Source organism: Oncorhynchus nerka, linkage group LG19, assembly GCF_034236695.1.
Source record: "Oncorhynchus nerka isolate Pitt River linkage group LG19, Oner_Uvic_2.0, whole genome shotgun sequence".
Lineage (NCBI taxonomy): Eukaryota > Metazoa > Chordata > Actinopteri > Salmoniformes > Salmonidae > Oncorhynchus > Oncorhynchus nerka.
This window is the reverse complement of record NC_088414.1, coordinates 47,333,079-47,360,877: the sequence shown is the minus strand read 5'-3', so window position 1 is coordinate 47,360,877 and position 27,799 is coordinate 47,333,079. Positions and strand designations below refer to the sequence as shown.

The window sequence follows — 27,799 nt, the reverse complement described above, 5'->3', positions numbered from 1 at the left end:
TGCGATACGAGAACCACTTGTTTCACTGGGGCCTTCTGCGATAAGAGAACCACTTGTTTCACTGGGGCCTTCTGTGATAAGAGAGCCACTTGTTTCACTGGGGCCTTCTGCGATAAGAGAACCACTTGTTTCACTGGGGCCTTCTGCGATAAGAGAGCCACTTGTTTCACTGGGGCCTGCTGCGATAAGAGAGCCACTTGTTTCACTGGGGCCTTCTGCGATAAGAGAGCCACTTGTTTCACTGGGGCCTTCTGCGATAAGAGAGCCACTTGTTTCACTGGGGCCTTCTGCGATGAGAGCCACTTGTTTCACTGGGGCCTTCTGCGATGAGAGCCACTTGTTTCACTGGGGCCTTCTGCGATTAGAGCCACTTGTTTCACTGGGGCCTTCTGCGATAAGAGCCACTTGTTTCACTGGGGCCTTCTGCGATAAGAGCCACTTGTTTCACTGGGGCCTTCTGCGATAAGAGCCACTTGTTTCACTGGGGCCTTCTGCGATAAGAGCCACTTGTTTCACTGGGGCCTTCTGCGATAAGAGCCACTTGTTTCACTGGGGCCTTCTGCGATAAGAGCACCACTTGTTTCACTGGGGCCTTCTGCGATAAGAGCACCACTTGTTTCACTGGGGCCTTCTGCGATAAGAGAACCACTTGTTTCACTGGGGCCTTCTGCGATAAGAGAACCACTTGTTTCACTGGGGCCTTCTGCGATAAGAGAACCACTTGTTTCACTGGGGCCTTCTGCGATAAGAGCCACTTGTTTCACTGGGGCCTTCTGCGATAAGAGCCACTTGTTTCACTGGGGCCTTCTGCGATAAGAGCCACTTGTTTCACTGGGGCCTTCTGCGATAAGATCACCACTTGTTTCACTGGGGCCTTCTGCGATAAGAGCACCACTTGTTTCACTGGGGCCTTCTGCGATAAGAGAACCACTTGTTTCACTGGGGCCTTCTGCGATAAGAGAGCCACTTGTTTCACTGGGGCCTTCTGCGATAAGAGCCACTTGTTTCACTGGGGCCTGCTGCGATAAGAGAGCCACTTGTTTCACTGGGGCCTTCTGCGATAAGAGAGCCACTTGTTTCACTGGGGCCTTCTGCGATAAGAGAGCCACTTGTTTCACTGGGGCCTTCTGCGATAAGAGAGCCACTTGTTTCACTGGGGCCTTCTGCGATAAGAGCCACTTGTTTCACTGGGGCCTGCTGCGATAAGAGAGCCACTTGTTTCACTGGGGCCTTCTGCGATAAGAGAGCCACTTGTTTCACTGGGGCCTTCTGCGATAAGAGAGCCACTTGTTTCACTGGGGCCTTCTGCGATAAGAGAGCCACTTGTTTCACTGGGGCCTTCTGCGATAAGAGAGCCACTTGTTTCACTGGGGCCTGCTGCGATAAGAGAGCCACTTGTTTCACTGGGGCCTGCTGCGATGAGAGCCACTTGTTTCACTGGGGCCTGCTGCGATGAGAGAGCCACTTGTTTCACTGGGGCCTGCTGCGATGAGAGAGCCACTTGTTTCACTGGGGCCTGCTGCGACCAGAGAGCCACTTGTTTCACTGGGGCCTGCGGAAGGGTGGGCTTTGGAGGGCATAGGCCCCCCCCACTGGGGAGTCTGCCCCCCCCCCCCTAATAAAATACCAAATATAGCCTCAAAACATAAAATATATATATATTGCGTAATGGCATGAAGAAAATGCCACGAACTGGAAAACTTACTGGTACCAGTACCACCAGGGAAAAATGTTAGTTGGGAGCCCTGATGGTGGTCAGGCTGTAATTCACAGAAATATCAAGTTATCTTGGTTTTATACACACTGTATTACAGATATTGACCCCCCCCCCCCCCTCTAGTTGCTAGGTAACATATATCGACTCCCTCTCACTCCTCTAGTTGCTAGGTAACTAGGTAACAGCCATTGACTCCATCTCCCTCCTCTAGTTGCTAGGTAACAGATATTGACTCCCCCTCTAGTTGCTAGGTAACAGATATCGACTCCCTCTCCCTCCTCTAGTTGCTAGGTAACAGATATAGACCCCCTAGTTGCTAGGTAACAGATATATACCCCCTAGTTGCTAGGTAACAGATATGGACCCCCTCTAGTTGCTAGGTAACAGATATAGACCCCCACTAGTTGCTAGGTAACAGACATTGACTCTTTCTCTCCCCTCTAGTTGCTAGGTAACCGATATTGACTCCCCCCCTCTAGTTGCTAGGTAACATATATTGACTCCCTCTCAATCCTCTAGTTGCTAGGTAACAGATATAGACCACCACTAGTTGCTAGGTAACAGATATTGACTCCCTCTCCCTCCTCTAGTTGCTAGGTAACAGATATAGACCCCCCCCCCCTAGTTGCTAGGAAACAGATATTGACCCCCCCCTAGTTGTTAGGTAACAGATATTGACTCCCTCTCCTTCCTCTAGTTGCTAGGTAACAGATATTGACTCCCTCCTCTAGTTGCTAGGTAACAGATATAGACCCCCCTAGTTGCTAGGAAACAGATATTGACCCCCCCCCTAGTTGTTAGGTAACAGATATTGACTCCCTCTCCCTCCTCTAGTTGCTAGGTAACATCCTCCAGTGGAGTGGTGTATTGTCTGGTTCCACGGTGAGGGAGTTGGCTCTGGACTCCACCCTGAACAGATACATCCTGTCAGCCCTACAGAACGCTGAGGCTGGGGAAGACAGCGTACTGAAGAGTCAGAGGGTACGCACACACACACACCTCGTTCCTGAGGAATCCCACCTCTGCCTTGTCCATGTTTTAAGATGACTTTAGTTCAACATGTTTCTGTTGGGCTGTCTGTCGGGCTGGCTGTCTCTCTGTGTGTCTGTCGGGCTGGCTGTCTCTCTGTGTGTCTGTCGGGCTGGCTGTCTCTCTGTGTGTCTGTCGGGCTGGCTGTCTCTCTGTGTGTCTGTCGGGCTGGCTGTCTCTCTGTGTGTCTGTCGGGCTGGCTGTCTCTCTGTGCGTCTGTCGGGCTGGCTGTCTCTCTGTGTGTCTGTCGGGCTGGCTGTCTCTGCGCGTCTGTCGGGCTGGCTGTCTCTCTGTGCGTCTGTCGGGCTGGCTGTCTCTCTGTGTGTCTGTCGGGCTGGCTGTCTCTCTGTGTGTCTGTCGGGCTGGCTGTCTCTCTGTGTGTCTGTCGGGCTGGCTGTCTCTCTGTGTGTCTGTCGGGCTGGCTGTCTCTCTGTGTGTCTGTCGGGCTGGCTGTCTCTGTGTGTCTGGCTGGCTGTCTCTGTGTGTCTGTCGGGCTGGCTGTCTCTCTGTGCGTCTGTCGGGCTGGCTGTCTCTCTGTGCGTCTGTCGGGCTGGCTGTCTCTCTGTGCGTCTGTCGGGCTGGCTGTCTCTCTGTGCGTCTGTCGGGCTGGCTGTCTCTCTGTGCGTCTGTCGGGCTGGCTGTCTCTCTGTGCGTCTGTCGGGCTGGCTGTCTCTGTGCGTCTGTCGGGCTGGCTGTCTCTCTGTGCGTCTGTCGGGCTGGCTGTCTCTCTGTGCGTCTGTCGGGCTGGCTGTCTCTCTGTGCGTCTGTCGGGCTGGCTGTCTCTCTGTGTGTCTGTCGGGCTGGCTGTCTCTCTGTGTGTCTGTCGGGCTGGCTGTCTCTCTGTGTGTCTGTCGGGCTGGTTGTCTCTCTGTGTGTCTGTCGGGCTGGCTGTCTGTCTGTGCGTCTGTTGGTCTGCGTACCCTGTGTGTGTGTGTAGGTGGTGGAGTGTTTCCCAGCCCAGTGGTTTGTAGGGTTGAAAGGTCAGCAGACCCTGCCTCAGCTGGAGCCCTTCTGTCGTTACCTCACCCACCTGGCCTCTGCTCTGCTGAGAGGTTCTCTGGGGGGGTCCGACATCGACAAGAGGAACGCCAAGTACGTGATTACATGTTATAAAGGCTTTTTAAAGATGTTGTAGGCACATTATGGATGCTATATACCTGCACGATCTCCCTACACTAGCGCCCTACACCACGGGCCAGCTCCCTACACTAGCTCCCTACACTAGCTCCCTACACCACAGGCCAGCTCCCTACACTAGCTCCCTACACCACGGGCCAGCTCCCTACACTAGCTCCCTACACTAGCTCCCTACACTAGCTCCCTACACCACGGGCCAGCTCCCTACACCACCACCCAGCGCCCTACACCACCACCCAGCGCCCTACACCAGCGCCCTACACCACCACCCAGCGCCCTACACCAGCGCCCTACACCACCACCCAGCGCCCTACACCACCACCCAGCGCCCTACACCAGCGCCCTACACCAGCGCCCTACACCAGCGCCCTACACCAGCGCCCAGCTCCCTACACCACCACCCAGCTCCCTACACCACCACCCAGCTCCCTACACCACCACCCAGCGCCCTACACCACCACCCAGCGCCCTACACCACCACCCAGCGCCCTACACCACCACCCAGCTCCCTACACCTCGGGCCAGCTCCCTACACCACCACCCAGCTCCCTACACCACCACCCAGCTCCCTACACCACCACCCAGCTCCCTACACCACCACCCAGCGCCCTACACCACCACCCAGCGCCCTACACCAGCTCCCTACACTAGCTCCCTACACCACGGGCCAGCTCCCTACACTAGCGCCCTACACCACGGGCCAGCTCCCTACACTAGCTCCCTACACCACGGGCCAGCTCCCTACACTAGCTCCCTACACCACCACCCAGCTCCCTACACCACCGCCCAGCTCCCTACACCAGCGCCCAGCTCCCTACACCAGCGCCCAGCTCCCTACACCAGCGCCCAGCTCCCTACACCAGCGCCCAGCTCCCTACACCAGCGCCCAGCTCCCTACACCAGCGCCCAGCTCCCTACACCACGGGCCAGCGCCCTACACCACTGCAGACTAGCAGTGAGTTTTTCGATGTCTAATAGACTAGTTATAACTGTCTCTCGTTCTCTAGGGAGCAGATCAAGGAGGTGGTGAAGCTCTTAGCTCGGCTCAACGCTCTGGATCACCTCATCACCGTGGCAACGGAACACGGCATCAAGGACATCACACCTCTACTGGACTCCAAGTGACATCACTGCACCGCTGTGTGTGTGTGTGTGTGAGGACATCTGAACCCTGTTGTTGGGTCAAACTGCAAGGTTTATCATAATGGACTTTAGTGTGTGTCTGAGAGGTGTGTGTCTGAGAGTGAGAGGTGTGTGTGTGTGTGTGAGGACATCTGAACCCTGTTGTTGGGTCAAACTGCAAGGTTTATCATAATGGACTTTAAGTGTGTGTCTGAGAGTGAGAGTTGCAGGTGTGTCTGAGAGTGAGAGTTGGAGGTGTGTGTGTGTCTGAGAGTGAGAGTTGGAGGTGTGTGTGTGTCTGAGAGTGAGAGTTGGAGGTGTGTGTGTGTCTGAGAGTGAGAGTTGCAGGTGTGTGTGTATATATTGTGAATATTGTATATGTGTGAAAATGTGTCGGGAGGACTAGGAGACTAAGAGCAGGTCTGTTAGATCAGGAGGACTACAGATCAGGAGGACTACAGATCAGGAGGACTACAGATCATCCCACACTTCCTCATCTGGAACTGCTCTACAGAGGAATTCTGGGAGATGTAGTTTCTCTCTACAGTCCCCAGATGGGAGTATTGCTACTTTCTACACCAGAACTAATTTAACCATAAACCAACACCTTCCCTCGTCACCTGAACTGAAAACTTCTAACATGGTGTTTTGTCTCATAGCATGACCCCTCCCCTCTCGCTCTCTCTCCCGTCCTCCTCATGACGATCAGATTAATCCGCACGAAGAAGACGACTTTATTGTCCGACGTAGACGAATGTCCAACGGACACTTGTCTTTAAATTTAAACTGTCGCCTGCTCTTCTCGTGTTTTACCCCCTGTGCCATGATTTCTCTGCTTCACTGATCCCAGATCAGCTTATTGGTTGTCGCCCTAATTTGAAAGGGTTGAATGTAACTGATCCTAGATCAGTATCTAGAGTCAACTTCATTCTGTTGACTGGTGGTGTCACACGAGCCGTTCTCCACCACGACCCTCTGATTGGATGAGGATGTCCCTCTGATTGGATGGGGAGGAAGGGTTTTCTATTTTCATTTGGCTGATTTCTGTGTAAAATGTTTTTTTTTGTTTTGAATAAAAAAATAGCTTTGGAATAAGATTTGTAGCGTGTCTGAGAGGAGGGAATGCTGGGATACGTCCTACCATCCTGTCCAGATATTGGATTCTTTTTATTCACTACGATCTATAAGGAAACGCTGATCCTAGAGCAGCGCTCCGACTCGGATACATACAGCCTCTGGTTTTCATTGGCGCGTTTGGAATGTCCTACTGTTCCCGTGTCTGTTGGGTCTGTCTAGTTCATAGGCTTCATTTACACAGGCAGCCCAATTCTGATCTTTTATTAAACCATTATTGGTCTTTTTGACCAATTTAGATCGGCTCTGAGAAAGAGCTGATGTGAATTGGTCAAAAGACCAATAATGGTGAAATCAATAATCATAAACCAATATGGGGCTGCAGGTAGCCTAGTGGTTAGATCATTGGGCCAGTAACCAGCAGGTAGCCTAGTGGTTAGATCATTGGGCCAGTAACCAGCAGGTAGCCTAGTAGTTAGATCATTGGGCCAGTAACCAGCAGGTAGCCTAGTAGTTAGATCATTGGGCCAGTAACCAGCAGGTAGCCTAGTGGTTAGATCATTGGGCCAGTAACCTGCAGCGTAGCCTAGTAGTTAGATCATTGGGCCAGTAACCTGCAGCGTAGCCTAGTGGTTAGATCATTGGGCCAGTAACCTGCAGGTAGCCTAGTGGTTAGATCATTGGGCCAGTAACCAGCAGGTAGCCTAGTGGTTAGATCATTGGGCCAGTAACCAGCAGGTAGCCTAGTAGTTAGATCATTGGGCCAGTAACCAGCAGGTAGCCTAGTGGTTAGATCATTGGGCCAGTAACCTGCAGGTAGCCTAGTAGTTAGATCATTGGGCCAGTAACCAGCAGGTAGCCTAGTGGTTAGATCATTGGGCCAGTAACCAGCAGGTAGCCTAGTGGTTAGATCATTGGGCCAGTAACCAGCAGGTAGCCTAGTAGTTAGATCATTGGGCCAGTAACCAGCAGGTAGCCTAGTGGTTAGATCATTGGGCCAGTAACCTGCAGGTAGCCTAGTAGTTAGATCATTGGGCCAGTAACCTGCAGGTAGCCTAGTGGTTAGATCATTGGGCCAGTAACCAGCAGGTAGCCTAGTAGTTAGATCATTGGGCCAGTAACCAGCAGGTAGCCTAGTGGTTAGATCATTGGGCCAGTAACCAGCAGGTAGCCTAGTAGTTAGATCATTGGGCCAGTAACCTGCAGGTAGCCTAGTGGTTAGTTCATTGGGCCAGTAACCAGCAGGTAGCCTAGTAGTTAGATCATTGGGCCAGTAACCAGCAGGTAGCCTAGTAGTTAGATCATTGGGCCAGTAACCAGCAGGTAGCCTAGTGGTTAGATCATTGGGCCAGTAACCAGCAGGTAGCCTAGTAGTTAGATCATTGGGCCAGTAACCAGCAGGTAGCCTAGTGGTTAGATCATTGGGCCAGTAACCTGCAGCGTAGCCTAGTAGTTAGATCATTGGGCCAGTAACCTGCAGCGTAGCCTAGTAGTTAGATCATTGGGCCAGTAACCGAAAGGTTGCAAGATTGAATCCCCCAAGGTAACAAGGTAAGAATCTGTTGTTCTGCCCCTGAACAAGGCAGTTAACCCACTGTTCCCCTGAGAACAAGGCAGTTAACCCACTGTTCCCCTGAGAACAAGGCAGTTTAACCCACTGTTCCCCTGAGAACAAGGCAGTTTAACCCACTGTTCCTAGACCTTCATTGAAAATTTGAATTTGTTCTCAAATGACTTGCCTTTAACCTTTAAATAAAGGTTAAGTTATAAAAATGGTGAAATAAATATCAGAATTGGGCTGCCTCAAACGTGCACACTCACTCTGCCCAGAGTTGGTGAAAATGTGATTTTCTTTATGTTACTAAATACATTTTACCAGGGCAAATGGGAGTATTCATGACCTGTATTGTGGGGTATTTCTCCAACATTAGGTCATCTGTTGACCTATAATACATCTGATAAACACCAAGCTCTGTTGATGTCCTGACCTCTGGTAATAAACACCAAGCTCTGTTGATGTCCTGACCTCTGGTAATAAACACCAAGCTCTGTTGATGTCCTGACCTCTGGTAATAAACACCAAGCTCTGTTGATGTCCTGACCTCTGGTAATAAACACCAAGCTCTGTTGATGTCCTGACCTCTGGTAATAAACACCAAGCTCTGTTGATGTCCTGACCTCTGGTAATAAACACCAAGCTCTGTTGATGTCCTGACCTCTGGTAATAAACACCAAGCTCTGTTGATGTCCTGACCTCTGGTAATAAACACCAAGCTCTGTTGATGTCCTGACCTCTGATGTCCTGACCTCTGGTAATAAACACCAAGCTCTGTTGATGTCCTGACCTCTGTTGATGTCCTGACCTCTGGTAATAAACACCAAGCTCTGTTGATGTCCTGACCTCTGTTGATGTCCTGACCTCTGGTAATAAACACCAAGCTCTGTTGATGTCCTGACCTCTGTTGATGGCCTGTCTTCATGCTCCACCAACCAGGGCCAGTCTTCATGCTCCACCAACCAGGGCCAGTCTTCATGCTCCACCAACCAGGGCCTGTCCATGCTGCACAAACCAGGGCCTGTCTCCATGCTCCACCAACCAGGGCCTGTCTCCATGCTGCACCAACCAGGGCCTGTCCCCATGCTCCACCAACCAGGGCCTGTCTCCATGCTGCACCAACCAGGGCCTGTCCCCATGCTGCACCAACCAGGGCCTGTCTCCATGCTCCACCAACCAGGGCCTGTCCCCATGCTCCACCAACCAGGGCCAGTCTTCATGCTCCACCAACCAGGGCCTGTCTCCATGCTGCACCAACCAGGGCCTGTCCCCATGCTCCACCAACCAGGGCCTGTCCCCATGCTCCACCAACCAGGGCCTGTCTCCATGCTCCACCAACCAGGGCCAGTCTTCATGCTCCACCAACCAGGGCCTGTCTCCATGCTGCACAAACCAGGGCCTGTCTCCATGCTCCACCAACCAGGGCCTGTCTCCATGCTGCACCAACCAGGGCCTGTCCCCATGCTCCACCAACCAGGGCCTGTCTCCATGCTGCACCAACCAGGGCCTGTCACCATGCTGCACCAACCAGGGCCTGTCTCCATGCTCCACCAACCAGGGCCTGTCCCCATGCTCCACCAACCAGGGCCAGTCTTCATGCTCCACCAACCAGGGCCTGTCTCCATGCTGCACCAACCAGGGCCTGTCCCCATGCTCCACCAACCAGGGCCTGTCCCCATGCTGCACCAACCAGGGCCTGTCCCCATGCTCCACCAACCAGGGCCTGTCTCCATGCTGCACCAACCAGGGCCTGTCCCCATGCTGCACCAACCAGGGCCTGTCCCCATGCTGCACCAACCAGGGCCTGTCCCCATGCTGCACCAACCAGGGCCTGTCCCCATGCTGCACCAACCAGGGCCTGTCCCCATGCTGCACCAACCAGGGCCTGTCCCCATGCTGCACCAACCAGGGCCTGTCCCCATGCTCCACCAACCAGGGCCTGTCCCCATGCTCCACCAACCAGGGCCTGTCCCCATGCTCCACCAACCAGGGCCTGTCCCCATGCTGCACCAACCAGGGCCTGTCCCCATGCTGCACCAACCAGGGCCTGTCCCCATGCTGCACCAACCAGGGCCTGTCCCCATGCTGCACCAACCAGGGCCTGTCCCCATGCTCCACCAACCAGGGCCTGTCCCCATGCTCCACCAACCAGGGCCTGTCCCCATGCTCCACCAACCAGGGCCTGTTCCCATGCTCCACCAACCAGGGCCTGTCCCCATGCTCCACCAACCAGGGCCTGTCCCCATGCTCCACCAACCAGGGCCTGTCCCCATGCTCCACCAACCAGGGCCTGTTCCCATGCTCCACCAACCAGGGCCTGTCTTGGTTCAAGTCAGGATTTGAAATAAACACAAAAGAATAGGTGATATCCTAAACTTGAGTATAAACAGAATATTTCCTACTTTATTAAAGTAGCTCCCTAGACCTCTGTTTATCTTTGTTCTATTTCCATTGTGTGTGTGTGTGTGTGGTCCCCTCTGTACAGGTTAATTCTATATCCTGTCTGTCATAAGTGCTGTAGTCATGTACAGTAGCAGCAGCTGTAAATAAATCTATCTTTTCAGGATGTTGACTCTCATTGAGTTTGTTTCCGATGCCTCAGTCATAATAGTAACCAACTATATGATCGTAACACTGCGGGGTTTTATTAAATAGAATGACACATTATGAGTCATTTATAAGACTGTTTTGTGTTCAGAATGCCTGTCTGTGACAGAACGTGCACATGATTGACAGTGATCGGCTCTTACTTCATATGGTGTTATGAAGTAAGTCACTACGCTACACTACAGTCATGTGCCCGTTGACCCCCGTTACAGTGATGACATCACATGACTGGCTGTTAGTCACCACTGGTTGGACTAGTTACCCGACCCTCAAGGAAGTATGTTCTCTGTTCTCTTTAAGTCTGTCGTGAACAGATTCCATCTTGTCCTTTTTTCTCTCTCTCTCTCTCCAGCAATCTACCTTGTGTTCAATCAGGTAAGTTATTCAATAAAAATTCAACAAATAATCATTTTTATTCTAGATTTTACAATAATAACCTGGTTATTGAAATATACACTCGGGTTTTACCAACGGTTGACAATGAACATGTTCAGTTTCATTTTACAGCAGAACCAACATGAGCTCATCAGTCAAACATTTTCATGGATAAGGTTGACTTTAATGGCCTTAGAAGATTACCTGTGATGTAAATCGTCACATTCCATGAGGGTGTTTTATACTTCACGACACAGGTTTGAACGTAAAGATGTACTTACCGCTCAACTACTGTGATATCCGTTGGAACAACTGTTGGGACACATTTACCGAAGGTAACACTTTAAAACCTCTTTGAGCTAAGAAACAAATGAATGGGCAGGCTAGAGGCTGTTTTTAAACCTCTCAAATAAAACACAAAACTACAAGTGTGACTGGTTTGTTGTACATTATACTATTGTCGATACCAGACCTCCGACGCATCGCGCCAATAGATAAAGACCACTTGGTGGTACTTGTAACGTGGTTCATAGCGATGATCGTGGATATATACGGTATTACATGACGGTGTCGTAACAGTTCCTGGAAAGTATGTATTGCCTCATAGAAGGTATACTCGGTGTGAGGTAGAGGGGATTGGAAGATACCGTTTTAATCAGCTGTTACGGGAGAATCCAAAAATATCGATTTCTTTGTAGGAATTGACATCAGCCCCCCCAAATACAATAACATGTTTAAATGTGCGTGTGTTTGTTATATAATTATGGACACAAGTTGTACCAAACAAAGCGTCTGGGTCCGGTGAGTGTTATGACAGCGCGAGCCGACGCTACAGTGGCATTCACGGTGCCTCAACATTTTACATTTTAATTGAACAATTACTCATAACTTCATAATACATTTGAACAGTATAAGACAAATAATCTTTAATATAAGGTCATGGAAACAATCCGTTTGAAAGATTATTTGTAAAGGAAGGGGTAAAAGCCTTATTTATTCACAAAATTATTATTGTGTTGAATTTGAGCTCGCGCTGTGCCATTTCAGTAAACCTCACACAGATATGGACCAGTCCACTATTCTACAGCTCTCAAGCGTTCTGTCTGTATAAGTGTTTACTCGTCTATTTTTCATGGCCTCCTCTATCCTTTCTTATGTCCACCTAAATATAGGTGAATGTTAGGATGGCTGTGGACGGTACAGTACATAGTATTTACACGCGTTAACAGTGTATCCATAGAAATCGAATTATATTTACAGGCACTGAGGCTAATTTGATATGTATATAAATATATTTTAAACTGATGTAAATTCACTTTATGTGAATAATAATAATTATTAAATATTGATGTTTAAATAATCGGAGGAATTTGTAACGGTTTAGGTGTTGTACCTAGCCCACCCCCCTCCCCAAATCTAGTCACATTCCTGTTACCTTCAACTTTTTCTGAAATGGTTTGAGAGATATCAAGTGACCATTTCCTTTATGGAACTTCCTGACGGGTTGGTTATCAGGTTGTACTCAAAGAGAGAGGACCAGGATGTCATTGTGGCCAAGGTTAATGAAGTATGTACCTATGACCTTTACACTGACAACACAAAGAAAACAGCATTATCCTCGGAGTGACCTTCAGGACTTTAAAATAGTAAAATCTTTCTGTTTTTGGAATTGTGTACTTGTACTTGTCCCACAGTAAAACAGCACTACCTCCTAAAATGAGTCTCTCAGAGGTGAATGAGGCAGGCGCTGACGCAAACAGGCGTATCTTTCAGGACCGTGACGCTGTAAAAGAGTCCGAAAGGTGAGTGCAAACAACCACAACAAGACAAGACAGAGTGCGCTTGTGTACAGTTGATACTTTTTTTAAAAATGATTTGCGATCCAACAAAATACTATGTTTCTAATGCTATTCTTTAATAACTTGAGATTTCATCCATAATTATATAGTCATTAAATGAACGTCTCTGTTGTGCCTGTTGCGTCTATGGATTCAATTTACAACTTAAGAGACAAAGACAGGTAAGAACATGAATGAGTTAATTGATCCTCCTGAGATTTTCCCACTGAACTAGTTTCTCTATCGATAGTCTAGATATTGAATCACAGACTCTGTATTCTACATCCCTGTGGGCCTGAATGTTCTGGTCTGGGTTTATCTAAAAGGCTCCATCAGGAGAGACCAGTCTCCCCGGTACCCAGCTGTCTGTCCATGAAGAGTGACCGGTCTATGGATAAACCTGTGTTTTTCGGACCGGAGAGACCAGTCTCCCCGGTACCCAGCTGTCTGTCCATGAAGAGTGACTGGTCTATGGATAAACCTGTGTTTTTCGGACCGGAGAGACCAGTCTCCCATGTACCCAGCTGTCTGTCCATGAAGAGTGACCGGTCTATGGATAAACCTGTGTTTTTCGGACCGGAGAGACCAGTCTCCCCTGTACCCAGCTGTCTGTCCATGAAGAGTGACTGGTCTATGGATGTACCTGTATTTTTCGGACCGGAGAGACCAGTCTCCCCTGTACCCAGCTGTCTGTCCATGAAGAGTGACTGGTCTATGGATGTACCTGTATTTTTCGGACCGGAGAGACCAGTCTCCCCTGTACCCAGCTGTCTGTCCATGAAGAGTGACTGGTCTATGGATGTACCTGTATTTTTCGGACCGGAGAGACCAGTCTCCCCTGTACTGTCCATGAAGAGTGACCAGTCAGTGGATGCACCTGTAATAACAGAACCAAAGTAAGCTGTATCTGTATGTGTTTCCGGGGCGACAACAATGTTAGCAGGGGGTTCAGGTAACCTAGCGGTTAGAGAGGCAAGCTAGCAACTGGACGATTGTTAGTTCGAATCCTGTGTCTGACAGTAAGAATCTAGCCTAAAGTGAGCTGGAAACTGGAAGGTTGCTGGTATAAATTGTAGATGCCACATTGCTTTCCGTTGTGTCCTTGAGCATGGCACTTTCCAGTGGCGTCCAGTGTAGAAATGATTGGCTAATTTGATAAAGAGTGCATAAAATATATCATGCAAATATTGAGCTATATTGTACACAAAAAAACTTTGGAAAATTTGTATACTTAAATTTTTTTATTTTTTATGTTATACTTATAAAAGTAATATTTAAAAACAAACAAATTGAATCATATTTTTTCTCTCAAAAAGATAAGGGTCAAAATGATTAACCACCACGGTTTTCATACTACGGAACCCTCCCCCTTACGAGGATAATGTCCCAGAACCTTTCCATACTACGGAACCCTCCCCCTTACGAGGATAATGTCCCAGAACCTTTTCATACTACGGAACCCTCCCCCTTACGAGGATAATGTCCCAGAACCTTTTCATACTACGGCACCCTCCCCCTTACGAGGATAATGTCCCAGAACCTTTCCATACTACGGAACCCTCCCCCTTACGAGGATAATGTCCCAGAACCTTTTCATACTACGGCACCCTCCCCCTTACGAGGATAATGTCCCAGAACCTTTTCATACTACGGCACCCTCCCCCTTACGAGGATAATGTCCCAGAACCTTTCCATACTACGGCACCCTCCCCCTTACGAGGATAATGTCCCAGAACCTTTCCATACTACGGCACCCTCCCCTTACGAGGATAATGTCCCAGAACCTTTTCATACTACGGCCCCTCCCCTTACGAGGATAATGTCCCAGAACCTTTTCATACTACGGCACCCTCCCCTTACGAGGATAATGTCCCAGAACCTTTCCATACTACGGAACCCTCCCCTTACGAGGATAATGTCCCAGAACCTTTCCATACTACGGCACCCTCCCCTTACGAGGATAATGTCCCAGAACCTTTCCATACTACGGCACCCTCCCCCTTACGAGGATAATGTCCCAGAACCTTTCCATACTACGGCACCCTCCCCCTTACGAGGATAATGTCCCAGAACCTTTCCATACTACGGAACCCTCCCCCTTACGAGGATAATGTCCCAGAACCTTTCCATACTACGGCACCCTCCCCCTTACGAGGATAATGTCCCAGAACCTTTTCATACTATGGAACCCTCCCCCTTACGAGGATAATGTCCCAGAACCTTTTCATACTACGGAACCCTCCCCCTTACGAGGATAATGTCCCAGAACCTTTTCATACTACGGAACCCTCCCCCTTACGAGGATAATGTCCCAGAACCTTTTCATACTACGGAACCCTCCCCCTTACGAGGATAATGTCCCAGAACCTTTTCATACTACGGCACCCTCCCCCTTACGAGGATAATGTCCCAGAACCTTTCCATACTACGGCACCCTCCCCCTTACGAGGATAATGTCCCAGAACCTTTTCATACTACGGCCCCCTCCCCTTTACGAGGATAATGTCCCAGAACCTTTCCATACTACGGCACCCTCCCCCTTACGAGGATAATGTCCCAGAACCTTTCCATACTACGGCACCCTCCCCTTACGAGGATAATGTCCCAGAACCTTTTCATACTACGGCCCCCTCCCCTTACGAGGATAATGTCCCAGAACCTTTTCATACTACGGCCCCTCCCCTTACGAGGATAATGTCCCAGAACCTTTTCATACTACGGCCCCCTCCCCCTTACGAGGATAATGTCCCAGAACCTTTTCATACTACGGCCCCCTCCCCCTTACGAGGATAATGTCCCAGAACCTTTTCATACTACGGCACCCTCCCCCTTACGAGGATAATGTCCCAGAACCTTTCCATACTACGGAACCCTCCCCCTTACGAGGATAATGTCCCAGAACCTTTCCATACTACGGCACCCTCCCCCTTACGAGGATAATGTCCCAGAACCTTTCCATACTACGGAACCCTCCCCTTACGAGGATAATGTCCCAGAACCTTTCCATACTACGGAACCCTCCCCTTACGAGGATAATGTCCCAGAACCTTTCCATACTACGGCACCCTCCCCTTACGAGGATAATGTCCCAGAACCTTTCCATACTACGGAACCCTCCCCCTTACGAGGATAATGTCCCAGAACCTTTTCATACTACGGCACCCTCCCCCTTACGAGGATAATGTCCCAGAACCTTTTCATACTACGGCACCCTCCCCCTTACGAGGATAATGTCCCAGAACCTTTTCATACTACGGCACCCTCCCCCTTACGAGGATAATGTCCCAGATCCTTTTTCTAAAATGTTTAATCACATCCTTCTTTCTGAGGCTAAACTGACCGGTTCTAATCCAGGTGCTGTTTAGTAAACTGACCGGTTCTAATCCAGGTGCTGTTTAGTAAACTGACCGGTTCTAATCCAGGTGCTGTTTAGTAAACTGACCGGTTCTAATCCAGGTGCTGTTTATTAAACTGACCGGTTCTAATCCAGGTGCTGTTTAGTAACCTGACCGGTTCTAATCCAGGTGCTGTTTAGTAACCTGACCGGTTCTAATCCAGGTGCTGTTTAGTAACCTGACCGGTTCTAATCCAGGTGCTGTTTATTAACCTGACCGGTTCTAATCCAGGTGCTGTTTATTAACCTGACCGGTTCTAATCCAGGTGCTGTTTAGTAACCTGACCGGTTCTAATCCAGGTGCTGTTTAGTAACCTGACCGGTTCTAATCCAGGTGCTGTTTAGTAACCTGACCGGTTCTAATCCAGGTGCTGTTTAGTAACCTGACCGGTTCTAATCCAGGTGCTGTTTAGTAACCTGACTGGTTCTAATCCAGGTGCTGTTTAGTAACCTGACCGGTTCTAATCCAGGTGCTGTTTAGTAACCTGACCGGTTCTAATCCAGGTGCTGTTTAGTAACCTGACCGGTTCTAATCCAGGTGCTGTTTAGTAACCTGACCGGTTCTAATCCAGGTGCTGTTTAGTAACCTGACCGGTTCTAATCCAGGTGCTGTTTATTAACCTGACCGGTTCTAATCCAGGTGCTGTTTAGTAAACTGACCGGTTCTAATCCAGGTGCTGTTTAGTAACCTGACCGGTTCTAATCCAGGTGCTGTTTAGTAACCTGACCGGTTCTAATCCAGGTGCTGTTTAGTAACCTGACCGGTTCTAATCCAGGTGCTGTTTAGTAACCTGACCGGTTCTAATCCAGGTGCTGTTTAGTAAACTGACCGGTTCTAATCCAGGTGCTGTTTAGTAAACTGACCGGTTCTAATCCAGGTGCTGTTTAGTAAACTGACCGGTTCTAATCCAGGTGCTGTTTAGTAAACTGACCGGTTCTAATCCAGGTGCTGTTTAGTAAACTGACCGGTTCTAATCCAGGTGCTGTTTAGTAACCTCCAGGGGCCTCATTTATAACTATTGCGTAAAGAATACGTATGTAAAAAATATATATATATATATTTATAAACTTGGCGCGCAGCATGTTTTTGCGTTATAATTCAGACCTGTCGTAAAACACTGCTCGTGTGAATGAGCAGTATATCTCCGCCTAATTATGATTTTTTTTAAACACCTTTTATGGTGACAATAACACGCTTAATTGGCTGTAGGATTAGGATCTATTGGCCATTACGCCGTGGCCGTTTCTACAAACAACAACAATCTGATCACATTTCTATAGAGCTGGGAGCAGAATGGGTTTGGTGTTTTTACTTTCTCAAGCGAAACATGCATGCTGCTTATAATCGATCAATAAATCAATCAATCAAACGTTATTTGTCACATGCTTGATAAACAACAGGTGTAGACTAACAGGGAAATGCTTGGTAAACAACAGGTGTAGACTAAGACTAACAACAACAGGTGTAGACTAACAACAGGTGTAGACTAACAACAGGTGTAGACTAACAACAACAGGTGTAGACTAACAACAACAGGTGTAGACTAACAACAGGTGTAGACTAACAAAAACAGGTGTAGACTAACAGGGAAATGCTTGGTAAACAACAGGTGTAGACTATCAACAACAGGTGTAGACTAACAACAACAGGTGTAGACTAACAACAACAGGTGTAGACTAACAACAACAGGTGTAGACTAACAACAACAGGTGTAGACTAACAACAACAGGTGTAGACTAACAACAACAGGTGTAGACTAACAGGGAAATGCTTGGTAAACAACAAGTGTAGACTAACAACAACAGGTGTAGACTAACAACAACAGGTGTAGACTAACAGGGAAATGCTTGGTAAACAACAAGTGTAGACTAACAACAACAGGTGTAGACTAACAACAACAGGTGTAGACTAACAACAACAGGTGTAGACTAACAGGGAAATGCTTGGTAAACAACAGGTGTAGACTAACAACAGGTGTAGACTACCAGTGAAATGCTTGGTAAACAACAGGTGTGGACTAACAACAACAGGGAAATGCTTGGTAAACAACAGGTGTAGACTAACAACAGGTGTAGACTAACAACAACAGGTGTAGACTAACAACAACAGGTGTGGACTAACAGTGAAATGCTTGGTAAACAACAGGTGTGGACTAATAGTGAAATGCTTGGTAAACAACAGGTGTAGACGAACAGGTGTAGACTAACAACAACAGGTGTAGACTAACAACAACAGGTGTAGACTAACAGGGAAATGCTTGGTAAACAACAGGTGTAGACTAACAACAACAGGTGTAGACTAACAACAACAGGTGTAGACTAACAGTGGAATGCTTGGTAAACAACAGGTGTAGACTAACAGTGGAATGCTTGGTAAACAACAGGTGTAGACTAACAACAACAGGTGTAGACTAACAGTGAAATGCTTGGTAAACAACAGGTGTAGACTAACAACAACAGGTGTAGACTAACAGGGAAATGCTTGGTAAACAACAGGTGTAGACTAACAACAACAGGTGTAGACTAACAGTGAAATGCTTGGTAAACAACAGGTGTAGACTAACAGTGAAATGCTTGGTAAACAACAACAGGTGTAGACTAACAGGGAAATGCTTGGTAAACAACAGGTGTAGACTAACAACAGGTGTAGACTAACAACAACAGGTGTAGACTAACAGGGAAATGCTTGGTAAACAACAGGTGTAGACTAACAGGGAAATGCTTGGTAAACAACAGGTGTAGACTAACAGGGAAATGCTTGGTAAACAACAGGTGTAGACTAACAGGGAAATGCTTGGTAAACAACAGGTGTAGACTATCAACAACAGGTGTAGACTAACAGTGAAATGCTTGGTAAACAACAGGTGTAGACTAACAGTGAAATGCTTGGTAAACAACAGGTGTAGACTACCAGTGAAATGCTTGGTAAACAACAGGTATAAACTAACAACAGGTGTAGACTAACAGTGACATGCTTGGTAAACAACAGGTGTAGACTAACAACAACAGGTGTAGACTAACAGTGAAATGCTTGGTAAACAACAGGTGTAGACTAACAACAGGTGTAGACTAACAACAACAGGTGTAGACTAACAACAACAGGTGTAGACTAACAACAACAGGTGTAGACTAACAGTGAAATGCTTGGTAAACAACAGGTGTAGACTACCAGTGAAATGCTTGGTAAACAACAGGTGTAGACTACCAGTGAAATGCTTGGTAAACAACAGGTGTAGACTAACAACAGGTGTAGACTACCAGTGAAATGCTTGGTAAACAACAGGTGTAGACTAACAGGGAAATGCTTGGTAAACAACAGGTGTAGACTAACAGGGAAATGCTTGGTAAACAACAGGTGTAGACTAACAGGGAAATGCTTGGTATACAACAGGTGTAGACTAACAACAGGTGTAGACTACCAGTGAAATGCTTGGTAAACAACAGGTGTAGACTAACAGGGAAATGCTTGGTAAACAACAGGTGTAGACTAACAGGGAAATGCTTGGTATACAACAGGTGTAGACTAACAGGGATATGCTTGGTAAACAACAGGTGTGGACTAACAGTGAAATACTGACTTATAATCGATCAATAAATCAATCAATCAAACGTTATTTGTCACATGCTTGGTAAACAACAGGTGTAGACTAACAGTGAAATGCTTGGTAAACAACAGGTGTAGACTAACAACAACAGGTGTAGACTAACAACAACAGGTGTAGACTAACAACAACAGGTGTAGACTAACAACAACAGGTGTAGACTAACAACAACAGGCTAACAACAACAGGTGTAGACTAACAACAACAGGTGTAGACTAACAACAACAGGTGTAGACTAACAACAACAGGTGTAGACTAACAGTGAAATGCTTGGTAAACAACAAGTGTAGACTAACAACAACAGGTGTAGACTAACAACAACAGGTGTAGACTAACAACAACAGGTGTGGACTAACAACAACAGGTGTAGACTAACAACCACAGGTGTAGACTACCAGTGAAATGCTTGGTAAACAACAAGTGTAGACTAACAACAACAGGTGTAGACTAACAACAACAGGGGTAGACTAACAACCACAGGTGTAGACTAACAGTGAAATGCTTGGTAAACAACAGGTGTGGACTAACAGTGAAATGCTTGGTAAACAACAGGTGTAGACTAACAACAACAGGTGTAGACTAACAACAACAGGTGTAGACTAACAGTGAAATGCTTGGTAAACAACAAGTGTAGACTAACAACAACAGGTGTAGACTAACAACAACAGGGGTAGACTAACAACCACAGGTGTAGACTAACAGTGAAATGCTTGGTAAACAACAGGTGTAGACTAACAACAACAGGTGTAGACTAACAACAACAGGTGTAGACTAACAGTGAAATGCTTGGTAAACAACAAGTGTAGACTAACAACAACAGGTGTAGACTAACAACAACAGGTGTAGACTAACAACAACAGGTGTAGACTAACAGTGAAATGCTTGGTAAACAACAGGTGTAGACTAACAACAACAGGTGTAGACTAACAACAACAGGTGTAGACTAACAACAACAGGTGTAGACTAACAACAACAGGTGTAGACTAACAACAACAGGTGTAGACTAACAGGGAAATGCTTGGTAAACAACAAGTGTAGACTAACAGTGGAATGCTTGGTAAACAACAGGTGTAGACTAACAACAACAGGTGTGGACTAACAGTGAAATGCTTGGTAAACAACAGGTGTAGACTAACAACAACAGGTGTAGACTAACAACAACAGGTGTAGACTAACAGGGAAATGCTTGGTAAACAACAGGTGTAGACTAACAACAACAGGTGTAGACTAACAGTGAAATGCTTGGTAAACAACAGGTGTAGACTAACAGTGAAATGCTTGGTAAACAACAACAGGTGTAGACTAACAGGGAAATGCTTGGTAAACAACAGGTGTAGACTAACAGGGAAATGCTTGGTAAACAACAGGTGTAGACTATCAACAACAGGTGTAGACTAACAGTGAAATGCTTGGTAAACAACAGGTGTAGACTAACAGTGAAATGCTTGGTAAACAACAGGTGTAGACTAACAACAACAGGTGTAGACTAACAGTGAAATGCTTGGTAAACAACAGGTGTAGACTATCAACAACAGGTGTAGACTAACAGTGAAATGCTTGGTAAACAACAGGTGTAGACTAACAGTGAAATGCTTGGTAAACAACAGGTGTAGACTAACAACAACAGGTGTAGACTACCAGTGAAATGCTTGGTAAACAACAGGTGTAGACTAACAACAGGTGTAGACTAACAGTGACATGCTTGGTAAACAACAGGTGTAGACTAACAACAACAGGTGTAGACTAACAACAACAGGTGTAGACCAACAACAACAGGTGTAGACTAACAACAACAGGTGTAGACTAACAACAACAGGTGTAGACTAACAGTGAAATGCTTGGTAAACAACAGGTGTAGACTAACAGGGAAATGCTTGGTAAACAACAGGTGTAGACTAACAACAGGTGTAGACTACCAGTGAAATGCTTGGTAAACAACAGGTGTAGACTACCAGTGAAATGCTTGGTAAACAACAGGTGTAGACTAACAGGTGTAGACTACCAGTGAAATGCTTGGTAAACAACAGGTGTAGACTAACAGGGAAATGCTTGGGAAACAACAGGTGTAGACTAACAGGGAAATGCTTGGTATACAACAGGTGTAGACTAACAGGTGTAGACTAACAGGGATATGCTTGGTAAACAACAGGTGTGGACTAACAGTGAAATACTGACTTATAATCGATCAATAAATCAATCAATCAAACGTTATTTGTCACATGCTTGGTAAACAACAGGTGTAGACTAACAGTGAAATGCTTGGTAAACAACAAGTGTAGACTAACAACAACAGGTGTAGACTAACAACAACAGGTGTAGACTAACAACAACAGGTGTAGACTAACAGTGAAATGCTTGGTAAACAACAAGTGTAGACTAACAACAACAGGTGTAGACTAACAGTGACATGCTTGGTAAACAACAAGTGTAGACTAACAACAGGTGTGGACTAACAGTGACATGCTTGGTAAACAACAGGTGTAGACTAACAACAACAGGTGTAGACTAACAACAACAGGTGTAGACTAACAACAACAGGTGTAGACTAACAGTGAAATGCTTGGTAAACAACAGGTGTAGACTAACAACAACAGGTGTAGACTAACAACAACAGGTGTAGACTAACAACAACAGGTGTGGACTAACAGTGAAATGCTTGGTAAACAACAGGTGTAGACTAACAACAACAGGTGTAGACTAACAACCACAGGTGTAGACTAACAGTGAAATGCTTGGTAAACAACAGGTGTGGACTAACAGTGAAATGCTTGGTAAACAACAGGTGTAGACTAACAACAACAGGTGTAGACTACCAGTGAAATGCTTGGTAAACAACAAGTGTAGACTAACAACAACAGGTGTAGACTAACAACAACAGGTGTAGACTAACAGTGAAATGCTTGGTAAACAACAGGTGTGGACTAACAGTGAAATGCTTGGTAAACAACAGGTGTAGACTAACAACAACAGGTGTAGACTAACAGTGAAATGCTTGGTAAACAACAAGTGTAGACTAACAACAACAGGTGTAGACTAACAACAACAGGGGTAGACTAACAACCACAGGTGTAGACTAACAGTGAAATGCTTGGTAAACAACAGGTGTAGACTAACAACAACAGGTGTAGACTAACAGTGAAATGCTTGGTAAACAACAGGTGTAGACTAACAACAACAGGTGTAGACTAACAACAACAGGTGTAGACTAACAACAACAGGTGTAGACTAACAACAACAGGGGTAGACTAACAACCACAGGTGTAGACTAACAGTGAAATGCTTGGTAAACAACAGGTGTAGACTAACAACAACAGGTGTAGACTAACAACAACAGGTGTAGACTAACATGGAAATGCTTGGTAAACAACAGGTGTAGACTAACAGTGGAATGCTTGGTAAACAACAGGTGTAGACTAACAACAACAGGTGTAGACTAACAGTGAAATGCTTGGTAAACAACAGGTGTGGACTAACAGTGAAATGCTTGGTAAACAACAGGTGTAGACTAACAACAACAGGTGTAGACTAACAGTGAAATGCTTGGTAAACAACAGGTGTAGACTAACAACAACAGGTGTAGACTAACAACAACAGGTGTAGACTAACAACAACAGGTGTAGACTAACAGTGAAAAACTTGGTAAACAACAGGTGTAGACTAACAACAACAGGTGTAGACTAACAGTGAAATGCTTGGTAAACAACAGGTGTAGACTAACAACAACAGGTGTAGACTAACAACAACAGGTGTAGACTAACAGTGAAATGCTTGGTAAACAACAGGTGTAGACTAACAACAACAGGTGTAGACTAACAACAACAGGTGTAGACTAACAGGGAAATGCTTGGTAAACAACAGGTGTAGACTAACAACAACAGGTGTAGACTAACAACAACAGGTGTAGACTAACAACAACAGGTGTAGACTAACAACAACAGGTGTGGACTAACAGTGAAATGCTTGGTAAACAACAGGTGTAGACTAACAGTGAAATGCTTGGTAAACAACAGGTGTAGACTAACAACAACAGGTGTAGACTAACAACAACAGGTGTAGACTAACAACAACAGGTGTAGACTAACAACAACAGGTGTAGACTAACAGGGAAATCCTTGGTAAACAACAGGTGTAGACTAACAACAACAGGTGTAGACTAACAACAACAGGGGTAGACTAACAACCACAGGTGTAGACTAACAGTGAAATGCTTGGTAAACAACAGGTGTAGACTAACAACAACAGGTGTAGACTAACAACAACAGGTGTAGACTAACAGTGAAATGCTTGGTAAACAACAAGTGTAGACTAACAACAACAGGTGTAGACTAACAACAACAGGGGTAGACTAACAACCACAGGTGTAGACTAACAGTGAAATGCTTGGTAAACAACAGGTGTAGACTAACAACAACAGGTGTAGACTAACACCTGTGTAGACTAACAACAACAGGTGTAGACTAACAACAACAGGTGTAGACTAACAACAACAGGTGTAGACTAACAACAACAGGTGTAGACTAACAGTGAAATGCTTGGTAAACAACAGGTGTAGACTAACAACAACAGGTGTAGACTAACAACAACAGGTGTAGACTAACAGTGGAATGCTTGGTAAACAACAGGTGTAGACTAACAGTGGAATGCTTGGTAAACAACAGGTGTAGACTAACAACAACAGGTGTAGTCTAACAGGGAAATGCTTGGTAAACAACAGGTGTAGACTAACAGGGAAATGCTTGGTAAACAACAGGTGTAGACTAACAGTGAAATGCTTGGTAAACAACAAGTGTAGACTAACAACAACAGGTGTAGACTAACAGGGAAATGCTTGGTAAACAACAGGTGTAGACTAACAGTGAAATGCTTGGTAAACAACAGGTGTAGACTAACAACAACATGTGTAGACTAACAACAACAGGTGTAGACTAACAACAACAGGTGTAGACTAACAGGGAAATGCTTGGTAAACAACAGGTGTAGACTAACAACAACAGGTGTAGACTAACAGTGAAATGCTTGGTAAACAACAGGTGTAGACTAACAACAACAGGTGTAGACTAACAACAACAGGTGTAGACTAACAACAACAGGGGTAGACTAACAACCACAGGTGTAGACTAACAGTGAAACGCTTGGTAAACAACAGGTGTAGACTAACAACAACAGGTGTAGACTAACAACAACAGGTGTAGACTAACATGGAAATGCTTGGTAAACAACAGGTGTAGACTAACAGTGGAATGCTTGGTAAACAACAGGTGTAGACTAACAACAACAGGTGTAGACTAACAGTGAAATGCTTGGTAAACAACAGGTGTGGACTAACAGTGAAATGCTTGGTAAACAACAGGTGTAGACTAACAACAACAGGTGTAGACTAACAGTGAAATGCTTGGTAAACAACAGGTGTAGACTAACAACAACAGGTGTAGACTAACAACAACAGGTGTAGACTAACAACAACAGGTGTAGACTAACAGTGAAAAACTTGGTAAACAACAGGTGTAGACTAACAACAACAGGTGTAGACTAACAGTGAAATGCTTGGTAAACAACAGGTGTAGACTAACAACAGGTGTAGACTAACAACAACAGGTGTAGACTAACAACAACAGGTGTAGACTAACAGTGAAATGCTTGGTAAACAACAGGTGTAGACTAACAACAACAGGTGTAGACTAACAACAACAGGTGTAGACTAACAGGGAAATGCTTGGTAAACAACAGGTGTAGACTAACAACAACAGGTGTAGACTAACAACAACAGGTGTAGACTAACAACAACAGGTGTAGACTAACAACAACAGGTGTGGACTAACAGTGAAATGCTTGGTAAACAACAGGTGTAGACTAACAACAACAGGTGTAGACTAACAACAACAGGTGTAGACTAACAGTGAAATGCTTGGTAAACAACAGGTGTAGACTAACAACAACAGGTGTAGACTAACAACAACAGGTGTAGACTAACAGTGAAATGCTTGGTAAACAACAAGTGTAGACTAACAACAACAGGTGTAGACTAACAACAACAGGGGTAGACTAACAACCACAGGTGTAGACTAACAGTGAAATGCTTGGTAAACAACAGGTGTAGACTAACAACAACAGGTGTAGACTAACACCTGTGTAGACTAACAACAACAGGTGTAGACTAACAACAACAGGTGTAGACTAACAACAACAGGTGTAGACTAACAACAACAGGTGTAGACTAACAGTGAAATGCTTGGTAAACAACAGGTGTAGACTAACAACAACAGGTGTAGACTAACAACAACAGGTGTAGACTAACAGTGGAATGCTTGGTAAACAACAGGTGTAGACTAACAGTGGAATGCTTGGTAAACAACAGGTGTAGACTAACAACAACAGGTGTAGACTAACAACAACAGGTGTAGACTAACAGGGAAATGCTTGGTAAACAACAGGTGTAGACTAACAGTGAAATGCTTGGTAAACAACAAGTGTAGACTAACAACAACAGGTGTAGACTAACAGGGAAATGCTTGGTAAACAACAGGTGTAGACTAACAGTGAAATGCTTGGTAAACAACAGGTGTAGACTAACAACAACATGTGTAGACTAACAACAACAGGTGTAGACTAACAACAACAGGTGTAGACTAACAGGGAAATGCTTGGTAAACAACAGGTGTAGACTAACAACAACAGGTGTAGACTAACAGTGAAATGCTTGGTAAACAACAGGTGTAGACTAACAACAACAGGTGTAGACTAACAACAACAGGTGTAGACTAACAACAACAGGGGTAGACTAACAACCACAGGTGTAGACTAACAGTGAAATGCTTGGTAAACAACAGGTGTAGACTAACAACAACAGGTGTAGACTAACAACAACAGGTGTAGACTAACATGGAAATGCTTGGTAAACAACAGGTGTAGACTAACAGTGGAATGCTTGGTAAACAACAGGTGTAGACTAACAACAACAGGTGTAGACTAACAGTGAAATGCTTGTAAACAACAGGTGTGGACTAACAGTGAAATGCTTGGTAAACAACAGGTGTAGACTAACAACAACAGGTGTAGACTAACAGTGAAATGCTTGGTAAACAACAGGTGTAGACTAACAACAACAGGTGTAGACTAACAACAACAGGTGTAGACTAACAACAACAGGTGTAGACTAACAGTGAAAAACTTGGTAAACAACAGGTGTAGACTAACAACAACAGGTGTAGACTAACAGTGAAATGCTTGGTAAACAACAGGTGTAGACTAACAACAGGTGTAGACTAACAACAACAGGTGTAGACTAACAACAACAGGTGTAGACTAACAGTGAAATGCTTGGTAAACAACAGGTGTAGACTAACAACAACAGGTGTAGACTAACAACAACAGGTGTAGACTAACAACAACAGGTGTAGACTAACAACAACAGGTGTGGACTAACAGTGAAATGCTTGGTAAACAACAGGTGTAGACTAACAACAACAGGTGTAGACTAACAACAACAGGTGTAGACTAACAACAACAGGTGTAGACTAACAACAACAGGTGTAGACTAACAACAACAGGTGTAGACTAACAGGGAAATCCTTGGTAAACAACAGGTGTAGACTAACAACAACAGGTGTAGACTAACAACAACAGGGGTAGACTAACAACCACAGGTGTAGACTAACAGTGAAATGCTTGGTAAACAACAGGTGTAGACTAACAACAACAGGTGTAGACTAACAACAACAGGTGTAGACTAACAGTGAAATGCTTGGTAAACAACAAGTGTAGACTAACAACAACAGGTGTAGACTAACAACAACAGGGGTAGACTAACAACCACAGGTGTAGACTAACAGTGAAATGCTTGGTAAACAACAGGTGTAGACTAACAACAACAGGTGTAGACTAACACCTGTGTAGACTAACAACAACAGGTGTAGACTAACAACAACAGGTGTAGACTAACAACAACAGGTGTAGACTAACAACAACAGGTGTAGACTAACAGTGAAATGCTTGGTAAACAACAGGTGTAGACTAACAACAACAGGTGTAGACTAACAGTGGAATGCTTGGTAAACAACAGGTGTAGACTAACAGTGGAATGCTTGGTAAACAACAGGTGTAGACTAACAACAACAGGTGTAGTCTAACAGGGAAATGCTTGGTAAACAACAGGTGTAGACTAACAGGGAAATGCTTGGTAAACAACAGGTGTAGACTAACAGTGAAATGCTTGGTAAACAACAAGTGTAGACTAACAACAACAGGTGTAGACTAACAGGGAAATGCTTGGTAAACAACAGGTGTAGACTAACAGTGAAATGCTTGGTAAACAACAGGTGTAGACTAACAACAACATGTGTAGACTAACAA

General features: G+C 45.8%; 2 protein-coding genes across 3 annotated transcripts in view; both read left to right on the top strand.

Annotated features, from left to right (window-relative positions):
• Positions 1 to 6,100, top strand: part of paxbp1 (PAX3 and PAX7 binding protein 1) — an 81,572-nt gene extending 75,472 nt beyond the window's left edge. The window contains exons 16-18 of one of the 2 annotated variants that reach the window (XM_065004994.1): positions 2,552 to 2,698; positions 3,684 to 3,838; positions 4,891 to 6,100. In XM_065004994.1, the coding sequence (XP_064861066.1) occupies positions 2,552 to 2,698; positions 3,684 to 3,838; positions 4,891 to 5,008 (420 nt within the window). In that variant the 3' untranslated portion in view covers positions 5,009 to 6,100. Of the gene's footprint in view, positions 1 to 1,840; positions 1,907 to 2,551; positions 2,699 to 3,683; positions 3,839 to 4,890 lie in introns of those variants that run through there. The other variant, XM_065004995.1, reaches the window with a different exon arrangement.
• Positions 6,101 to 10,502: 4,402 nt separating this feature from the next.
• LOC115122078 (NLR family CARD domain-containing protein 3-like) overlaps positions 10,503 to 27,799 on the top strand; it is a 36,931-nt gene continuing 19,634 nt past the window's right edge. The window contains 3 exon segments of the mRNA XM_065004993.1: positions 10,503 to 10,616; positions 10,736 to 12,418; positions 12,781 to 13,350. Coding sequence (XP_064861065.1) covers positions 12,333 to 12,418; positions 12,781 to 13,350 — 656 coding nt within the window. The 5' untranslated portion in view covers positions 10,503 to 10,616; positions 10,736 to 12,332.